This window comes from Malania oleifera, chromosome 7, assembly GCF_029873635.1.
Source record: "Malania oleifera isolate guangnan ecotype guangnan chromosome 7, ASM2987363v1, whole genome shotgun sequence".
Classification (NCBI taxonomy): Eukaryota; Viridiplantae; Streptophyta; class Magnoliopsida; order Santalales; family Ximeniaceae; genus Malania; species Malania oleifera.
The window spans coordinates 83,854,101-83,864,677 of NC_080423.1; the positions used below are offsets into that span (position 1 = coordinate 83,854,101).

At 34.0% G+C, this 10,577-nt stretch overlaps 1 protein-coding gene across 1 annotated transcript; it reads left to right on the top strand.

Annotated features, from left to right (window-relative positions):
* Nucleotides 1-2,896: 2,896 nt before the first annotated feature.
* On the top strand, nucleotides 2,897-5,361 carry LOC131159822 (heavy metal-associated isoprenylated plant protein 28-like). The gene is made up of 3 exons (XM_058114996.1): nucleotides 2,897-2,997; nucleotides 3,174-3,249; nucleotides 4,764-5,361. The coding sequence occupies exons 1-3, from the start codon at nucleotides 2,989-2,991 to the stop codon at nucleotides 5,177-5,179; spliced, it is 501 nt and encodes a 166-aa protein (XP_057970979.1). The 5' UTR covers nucleotides 2,897-2,988; the 3' UTR covers nucleotides 5,180-5,361.
* The last annotated feature ends 5,216 nt before the right edge of the window (nucleotides 5,362-10,577 follow it).

The following is a 10,577-nucleotide window of genomic DNA, read 5'->3' on the forward strand; positions in this document are numbered from 1 at the left end:
ACCCCATAGAAGTCTACATTTACAACTGATTAGCGATTGCACTTGCGAAAAATCTAGTTTACCATGAAAGAAGCAAACATATTGATACTCAGTATCATTTTATTAGGGAGCATGTCAAGAATAAAGAAATGGAGTTGATATCTTGTAAAACGTATGATCAGATTGCTGATATTTTCATAAAACCACTTAGACATGATATTTTTGTAAGATTGAAGACAATGCTCGAAATGACAAAGTTAGGAGAGTCAAGTTTAAGGGGGCGATGTTGAAAAAGCAATCTTGATCGTGGACGGTGGCATCAATAGTTGATGACGGCTGCCGACCAGTCGCTTTTGTTGATCGGCAGTCACCAACCTCATCTACCAGCTGCATTTGTTGATTATTTTTGTTTAAAATCTGCTATAAATAGATGTGTGTGTGTGCAATGTAGTGTGGTGTGTTGAGAGAGTGAATAACCAGTGAGCGAGAGAGAGAATTGTTCTTTGAAGTCCTCTGTATTTTTTTCTCAGATTGAATTACATCATTGTTTTTTGCAATTGATTCTCACTGAATTTCAGTCACAACCAGTGACTGAGTGTCCTCTCCACCCATCACTTACAAGAGGTCAAACCACCTTAAGGTGATTAGGTATTTCGATGCTACAATTTCCGTAAGTGATAGGAAATCCACATCCAAGTTTTATTTTTATAATAACAAGAGGACCTGTGTCTTACAAGAATCTCAAGTAAACTCTTATAACCATTTCAATTATGCAGGCAAAGTTCATAGCTTGCTATGAAGCAATTAACTTGTCAAGATATATATTAGATGTTGGTTTGGATGCTAAGTGACAAACAATTCTCTTTAGTTTGCCAATGAAATGATTGAATATGGAATGCTGCTTTAGAATAAGGAGATTCAAATTTATAATTGTGTGAAATTTGATGAAGTTCTAAAATAATTTTTCATAAGTATTCTATTTAAACCAGGGGCGGCCCTGCCTTTAGGCAATTGAGGTAGGGGCCTAGGGCCCCCAAATTTTTGGGGCCCCTCAATTTTTTTTAATATAATAATATTATTTTTGAGTTCTAAATTTTTTTTAATTAAATAAAATTAATGTTATTTATTATGCTCTATTTCCATAATTGACTTCCCAACTAATTAATAAATATTAAAATTATATTTTAAAATATAAAATAAATACAATTTAATTCTTTTTTTTCAAGTCTTATATTTTCCAACTAATAACTTTATTATATTCCAAATTATCTATTACTCTCATCTCTCTCTCTTAGTCTCTCTAAAATTTTTTTTTCATCTATCACACTCCCACACTCTCATCTCTTGGTTTCTTTATGATTTTTGCTCTAACTATTGTGTTCATCATCTTTAGGCCTCCGATTCTATGTATTTTTCATCAACTCTAATTTTTATTTCAATGTTTGTATATTTTTTTTCTATTATTTTCACTCTGAATTTTTTTTTCTATTTTTTTTTAGATTTTGGAAGCTTTGAGATTATAGCGTTGAATCTAACAAGAATCCGATATCTCTAAAGTCTTGCTTACCGATCAATTTGCAATAATAATAATAATCAGGTTATATTGTTTCAATCTACTATTTTTTATAGATTTATTAAATTTATTTTTATTTGTTTACATAATTTGTCAATTTATAGTTAGTGTTAATTTTGAAATTAATTATGTCAACGAGAAAATATGACTCCGGATATGAAAAACGAAGAAAGAAAAAAAAAAAAAAAAAGAAGAATCAGTGTCTTCTTAAAAGGGAACTCTTGATAAATTTATTTTTAATTCTAAGCAAAATATAAATAAGCAAGATGAAAATTCTCAAAAAAACGAGCAATCAATTCCAGAGATGGAATAATAATAATAATAATAATAATAATAATAATAATAATAATAGTGATAAAGATAACATTGATATATAGGAAATGTTCACTAATGATATTTCTTTTGAAAGATATTTTAACAATATAGAAGAAAAATAAATAAATAATGATGATAATATTTATGATCCAAAATGTTGGGAAAATATAGATACCAAATTAAGAAATTTATTAGTTGAAAAAGGTCTTATTAGGGATAATGATTTAATTTTTCCAAAAGATGAAAATTCAAGACATTTTTCAAATATATATTATATTTGAAAATTATCAAATGGAGAGAAACATGATAGAAAATGGCTTATATATTCTAAAGATTTAGATAGAGTATTTTGTTTTTGTTGTAAGTTATTTGGTCAAAAATTAAATAACCAACAACTAGCTTATACTTGAAAATCTTGAATATAAAACTTTAATTAGTAATTTTGCATCTTAAAAAGTTAGAAAAAATAATTTTAAATAAAAATAAAAATTAAACAAAATATTAAGGGTCTTTGAATAAATTATTCGCCTAGGGCCCTATATTATCAAGAGCCGGCCCTGATTTAAACTCAAACAATTATAAATATACATATATGATCAGTTTAGAAGTTTATGGTGCGATAAATATAAACTTATCATTCCAACTTTATCTGCACCTTTTGTGTGCTTTCTGTTGAAGGTCCTCCACAAGGTTTGTCGCTTAGGGGCAAGCTGAAGCCCTAAAGTAAAGCAGAAGAACAAAGTTAATTGGGCCTATATATATATATATATATATATATATATATATATATATATATTCATTTCCCTTTTCCATTTCCTTTAATTTGCTTTTTGTTGGAAAGGTGTGCGTAAGGACCATTTCCATGCTGAAGATACTATATGTTATTCTTTCTTATCAACTAGCTCTCTCTCTCTCTCTCTCTCTCTCTCTCTCTCTCTCTCTCTCTCTCTCTCTCTCTCTCAAAAGGTAAGATATACCTCTTTAAAATTTCTCTCTATATATGTAAGTTGTTTTGTCATGAGGCTTTGCATGCATGCTTGATTAGTTACTCACATATTCATCCTCGCACCTATGTATAGCACAGGGAAACCCTAGCATTGTTCAAGCTAGCTAAATACAACATGTCTACGGTAATTCCCTCTCTCTCTCTCTCTCTCTCTCTCTCTCTCCAATAATCGTGATCATTCTAGCTAGCTAGTACTCATGAATAATTATTTAAACATGACAATGGTCTGTACAATCAAATGTATAAAACTCTAAATCACCAATTCTTTTGTTTTTTTATTCACAATAATTAATTGCACAGATTGTGGAGATGAGAGTGCATATGGACTGTCCAGGATGTGAAAGGACTATAAAGAAAGCTCTTCAAAAACTAGATGGTACCTCATTTTTTTGTACATGAAGTTTGTGTTAAGTTTAGCCCTTTGAAATAATTTTTAAATTAGTTACGGTCAATATTTTTTTTTTTTTATAAAAAGGGCGGCACCTTCATTTATTTATTGATAACCCCTTACTTTTGGTGAAGGAATACCGTGGTTACAAGTTACGGTCAATATTTTAATGATTGATTACTTATTTATATTAATCCTTTAACTCCTAAAAGTTGTCCTTGAGATTGAAAATCAAAGTAGGATTAGGAATTTTGAGTACATGAGAAATACTTGCAAGGGATCGTCTCTAGATAAAGATTCAAAATGTATCGATCTTAAGATGCCATGTTAACATCTAAACCTATATAAGTGAGAGACGTAGTTTGTGTGATTTTGATTAAAGAGCAATACAAAGTTGTGTTAAGTTTCACACAAACTCACATAATTCAAATTTAAATCTTAAAATCTTTGTTACCAAATACACCTTTAAAATAAAATTTCTATGATTTACACACACACACACAGATATATATATATATTTGATGACGTGGGAACTTTAGCACCGATGAGTCCTTTAGATCACTCGATGCGGCATCAAATCCATGTAGGTGAAGTGTTGCCGGCCGGCCATTGACGTACCTTTGGTAATTCACCAATGTAATGCTTCGGACGAGAATCGAACCCGTAACCTTGGGCTCTCCAAAGTTACAAGTTTGCCCTTACTATCTGAGCTGACCCAAATGAGCATGTTCTTTGTTATGTTCAGTATAATTATAATGTAAATGATTAGTTTTTGGGTGTAAAAGAAGCATGCCTTTTTTAGAATATATATATATTTATATATTTAAGAAAAAAGGCAGATTGAAAACTGCCTCATCTTTTATGTTTTTTTTCCTTGTTGATAGGGACTGTGTGTGTGTCTACTCATATATAAAATTGATATTTTGAAACATGCATTAAGGATTTATTAATCAATTCTTTCAATTTTTGTTTGTGTTTGATATCTTAAATAAATTTATGTAATTCACATGAATCTTTTGTTCTTCAATACTAAATCAAATTTGGAAATAATATTACTATATCATCAGCCTTGATTTTTTTAAAATTATATTTTTTTTTGCATTTAAAATTAAAATTTAAGTTATTAGTAATATTTAATTTTGTTAACTAATATGGTTTATATTCTTGAAAAAATATTAGTTTATTAGTGGCTCTCCTTTTATTTTTTCCTCTCAATATGTCATAATTTTTTGTGATATAAAATATACTTACGGCACATTTGGAAGCATGGATATTTTGATCGTTTTGGATTTATAGGAAAAGATTGATTCTCTACTATTTATTTATTAACAATTTTTAACTCCTTTTAACGTATATATAAAAGGGTAAACAATAATTTATTCATTAGCTACTTTACTCTCATTATTTATACCTCTAGATTATAAGTTTTGTTGAACAAAAGATTTTAAAAAAAAATCCTAAAAGATGCATTTCTGATAAGCTTGAATGTGTATAAATATCAGGAGTGAATGACGTTGACATAGACATGGCAATGCAAAAGGTGATAGTCACAGGATGGGCTGACCAACAGAAGGTTCTTAAAGCAGTGAGGAAGACAGGAAGGAGGGCAGAGCTGTGGCCTTTGCCTTTCCACTACGGCCATGCATATGATAATTACCATGCCTTCACCCATTATTATAATTACTATCAGCCACAACACATTGATTATCGTCGCCAAAACCATTCAGCCACTTCTTATGCTTATTATCAGCCTGCATTGTCCTCTTCCTACGACTATAATTGTGATGACGAGCTTGGTTACAACTATGACCGTGGTCGATATGATTACCATCCCCAGCAGGCTTATTTTCCGGTCTTTGATGAGCGAGCCAGTGCAATCTTTAGTGACGACAACCCTCATGCTTGTTCTATAATGTGATATTTAATGTGTGTAATTTCGGGTTGTCCTCATCAACTAAGTCATTGATTGGGTGGTAATGGGATTTAGAAGTTGTATGTATTTCCTAGGATTGTATTTGAAAACATAAGTTTTAAATCTTTTAGCCGTAGATGTATAAATTTGGATGAAATTCAATATAATTTTATTTGTGTTTGTTTAAATACATGTACAAATGATAAATCTCAAAAAAGAAAAAGAAAAAAAGAGAGGCATCTATTGGTCATAAACTAGTTCTTTGCTTTACAAGGGTAGGAGGGAGTATACGTAGCCTTACCCCTACCCTTTATGGAAAGAAACTATTTCCTTGAACTCAAACTCATGATCAACCAAACACAAAGGGGCATCAATTTAAGGGTCATGCTCAAATGATAAATTCAAAGTTTAGTATCTCAACTCCAACCTCCCAAACATAAGAATTATATTTTAGAGTATGCATTTGTTAAAGTTTGAAAAAAACACAGCATAAGTTTATAGTTGATTTTGTTTGAATTCATAAAAATCTTAATCTAAGATTCCAATTCCAAACTAGTGAGATATCTTATGTTTGGGCTTATGAAATTAGAACTTGAGTTTGAAATTGTGTGGATTTCGTTGTAATATGGATCGAAAAATGAAGACGAGCAGCGGAATAAACAACAAGAAAATGCAAACAACTAGAACAAGAATAACAACACAATTTACGTGGTTCGGCAAAACCTACATCCACGGAAGCAAAAGCACACAAATTTCACTATGGGAATCACAATGTACACAATACACTTCTCAAATGATCACTCTACTGTACACAATACACTTCTCAAATGATCACTCTATCCCTCAATACATGCCCAGAATGACATATATAAGAGTCTCTCGGAGGTTTCCCGCCATTCACCCAACCACCCAACGCTTTAAAATTTTAAATTCATAAAAACTGCTTGCAGCCCAGGTGTCTCTCATCGATGAGTACAATGCTTCGTCGACGATCCACCATAGACAATTTGTTGATGAGAATAAACTTTCGTCAATGAGTCCAGAACTCTGAGATTTTCTTGCTCTCGTTATTTTCTCGTTGACAATCACAGAACCTTTGTTGATGAATTGTTGTTGTCCACTCGTTGACGAACACAGGGCATTTGTCAACGAGCTCTGTTGTGCCGCCCCTTCATGTTTTTCCCTCTTCCTTCTTTGCTTACAAAACCCAAAGTATAAGAGCCACAACAACAATCTCCACCTTGGCGATTGTACGCCCCTTGGAGAATCCCGAAAAACATGAACCGCTCCATCTTGAACTTGAAAACGTTTGATTGGGCATGTCTCCCTTCTATCACTTGGATACATTAAGTCCAAGCAATGTTTGAACTTCTCTGAAATAACTGATTTCATCAGAATATCTGCTGCATTTTTAGATGTGTGAAGTTCATCCAACACAACACCCAAAGCAATCAATTCCCGAACCCTATGGAACCTCACATCAATTTTCTTGGTTCTAACATGATATATCTGATTCTTCACCAAGTAAATGACACTCTAACTATCACAATGTAGCACCACACTATCTTATTGTAACCCCAACTCTCTGACTAAACCAGTAAGCCATAAGGCTTCCTTTGAAGCTTCAGCAACTGTCACATATTCTACCTCAGTCGTGGATAATGCTACCAGAGACTGTACCATGGATCTCCAACATACCAATCCTCCTATAAGGGAAAACACATATCTCGTTGTAGACCTTCTGTCATTCATATCTCCTGTATAATCAACATCAACAAATCTCATAACTGAAGGACAACCCTGTTGCTTGCTGAACATAATATCATATTTCGATGTACCCTGTAAGTATCTAAGTATCTATTTGACGGCTTCTCAATGTTGTTTTCCTATATTAGAAAGAAACTTACCTACCACACTCACCACATAAGCCAAATTTGGCCTTGTACATACCATGACATACATTAAACTCCCCACAACACTAGCGTAGGGGACCTTTGATATGTCCCGAATTTCCTCATCCGAACTTGGGCAATCTTCAGTAGACAACATGAAATGATTCACTAGAGGTGTACACACCGGTCTTGCATCAGCCATGCTAAACCTCTCCAACACCTTCTATACATAATTGCCCCGAGATAGTCATAATCTCCTTGCAGTCTTGACTCGGAGAATCTCCATCCCAAGTATTTTCTTGGCTGAACCAAGATCCTTCATGTCAAATTCCTTATACAATAGGTCCTTTAACTAATTCACCTCAGTTAAATCCTTTGCAGCTATCAACATGTCATCGATGTACAATAATAAGAAAATAAGAGAACCATCCTCAAGCTTGTTCACATATACACAACAATCATACTCACACCCTTTGTTGTCAATCTTGATCATGTAAGAATCAAACTGTTTATACCATTGCCTTGGAGACTGTTTCAACCCATAAAGAGATTTTTTCAACCTGCAAACAAATTTTTCTTTTCCCAGTTCAATGAATCCCTCTAACTATACCATGTAGATCAATTCCTCCAAGTCACTGTGAAGAAACCCTATCTTCACATCCATTTGTTCCAAATGAAGATCGTAATGGGCCACCGACCCCAACACAATTCTGATTAAAGTATGTTGGACTACTAGAGAAAAGATTTCATCATAATCTATCCCCTTCTTATGTGAGTATCCTTTCGCCACCAATCATGCCTTGAATTTCTCACCTTCTTTTTCTGATATTACCTCCTTCTTCCTACAAACCCATTTGCAACCTATCAGTCTCTTTCCATCTAGAAGCTCCACCAAATCCCTAGTTTGGTTCTTATATAGTGATTCCATCTCCTCAATCATCACTCCCATCCACCTATCTTTCTCCTAGTCGTGCACTGCCTCTTGAAATGTAGTTGGATTGTTGCAATAATTAAGGAAAGTATAAGATACTAACTCTTCAAAATCATACCTTGATGGAGGCTTGATAGTGCGTCTAGATCTTCGTATAGGAATATCATCGACTTGCTAGCTTCCCGAACTAGAGCTCCCTGCAACCATAGAACCATGATCATTTCCATTGCCCTGAGCTTCCAACTCCACCTACACAACATGTTCATCACTGCCCCAGCTTTTCGACTCCTATTTGTTTTCATCATACTTTTAAGTATGCTTCACCATAGCCTTCTCATCAAAGACTACATCCCTACTGATCACCACCTTGTTTGCCACTGGATCCTACAGCTTATACCCCTTTACACCTTTTGGATATCCCAAAAAGATGCAATGAAGAGACTTCGGGTCAAGCTTAGACCTCTCTTCACTAGACACGTGGATATAGGCTAGACACCCAAATACCTTCAATCTAAAGTAGTCTACTGCATTTCTCATCCAAACCTCTTCCGCCACTTTACCCTCTAGTGATGCCCTTGGTGATCGATTTATCAGAAAACAAGTCATACTAACTGCCTCGACCTAGAAGTTCTTCTGTACCCTGCATTCAATCTGAGACACCGATCCCTTTTAAAAAAAGTTTGATTAATCTATTCTGCCACACCATTTTGCTGAGGTGTCTGGCGAACTGTAAAATGTTTCTTGATGTCATGCTTCGCACAAAACTCCATAAATCGAGAATCAGCATACTCAGTCCCATTATCTGACCTTAAGTATTTGATTCTCCTCCCTATCAAGTTTTCCACTTCAGCCTTCCAAATCTTAAACTTGGCAAACGTACTTGATTTTTGATGCATGAAGTAAACCCAAACCTTTCGTGAGTAATCATCAATGAAACTCACATGATACACATGTCCACCCTTTGATGCAACTCTTACCAAGCCTCAAATATTTGAATGCACATAGTCAAGAATTCCTTTCTTTTTGTGAGTAGTTGACCTAAACTTTGCTCTGTTCTGTTTTCCAAGAACGCAAAACCTGAAAAATTCCAACGGACATGATTTCAAACATTTTAACAATTTTCTCTTGTGTAGTTCTTTCATGTCGTGTTCTCCTATAAGCCCAAGGCGCTTATGCCACAATACAGTCTCATCTGATTTAGCATCCACGATTGCAACTCCATCTACAACAGTAGTTCCCTGCAATGTGTAAATATTCCCATCTAGTTTCTACCCTTTCATTATAGTTAGATTACCTTTTCATACCATCAAGACTCCACCTTTGAACTTGTAATTGAAGCCATTACAATCTAAAGTTCCAAGACATATCAAACTTTTTCTCAACTCAAGGATATGTCTTACATTACACAATGTTCTTATAACACCATCAAACATTTTTATCTTTACATTTCTTATGCCAACGATCTTACAAGAAGCATCATTACCCATAAGAACTGATCTAGAATTCACTAACATGTAAGTGTTGAATCACCCCTTGTTTGGAGTCATATGATAAGAACATGTCGAGTCAAGTATCCAAGAGTCTGTTAGATTATCTGACTCCGCTGAAACTGATAGAACATCACCATCCGTTGAATCTTCTTCTTGAACAACATTCACAGATTTTGAAATCCCCTCATGCTTTTCAGCATGTCCCTTCTTCCAATTCGGACACTCCAGTTTCACATGCCCCTTTTTACCATATTTATAACAACAAATTTCCTTCTTCTTCTTAGATAGATTTCAAAATTTCTAATTAGATTCATTCTTAAACTTTCCTTTGCCTCGCTCATTGCTACCTTTTACCACAAGTCCTTCTCCTTCATCACATATCTTCAACCTTTGATGAAAATTTAACAAGACACTTGTTACCTCTTCTAAATCAAGAGTTTCTTTTCCCCACGTAAGAGTGGTCATAAGATTTTCATAGGTATAAGTTGAGGGAAAAGAGTTTAACAGTATCAAAGCCTTATCATCCTCATCAAACTTCACATCAACCTTCATCAAATCACTAATAATTTGATTAAAAGCATTGATGTGTTGATCCAAACTTGATCCTTAAACCATCTTAAGCTAATATAAACACTGCTTAAGAAAAAGTTTGTTATTGATGGATTTAGACATGTACCGACTTTCTAACTTTTGTCAGATAGTCGCTGGAGAATCCTCCTCCATCACCCGATAGAGAACTTCGTTAGACAAACACAAGCATATTATTGACGCAGCCTTTGCTTTCAAATCTAACCATGATGCCTCATCCATTCCTTCCAGTTGAGCATCAAGCAAAGCCTTTGTCATTCCTTGTTGCACAAGAATGTCTTTCACTCTCCTTTACTATAAACCAAAGTTCCTGGTTCCATCAAATTTGATGATGTCAAATCTTGCAGAAGATGATCCCGATGCCATAACAACAATTGCTCTGATACCAATTTGTTGTAATATGGATCAAAAAATGAAGATGCACAGTGGAATAAATAACAAGAAAATGCAAACAACTAAAACAAGAATAACAACACGATTTACATGGTTCGCCAAAGCCTACA

What these genes read in the sequence shown, in the direction of transcription:
- LOC131159822 (XM_058114996.1), top strand. An exon ending in AGCTCTTCAAAAACTAGATG is followed by an intron (nt 3,250 to 4,763) that starts GTACCTCATTTT and finishes TATAAATATCAG; the next exon opens with GAGTGAATGACGTTGACATA.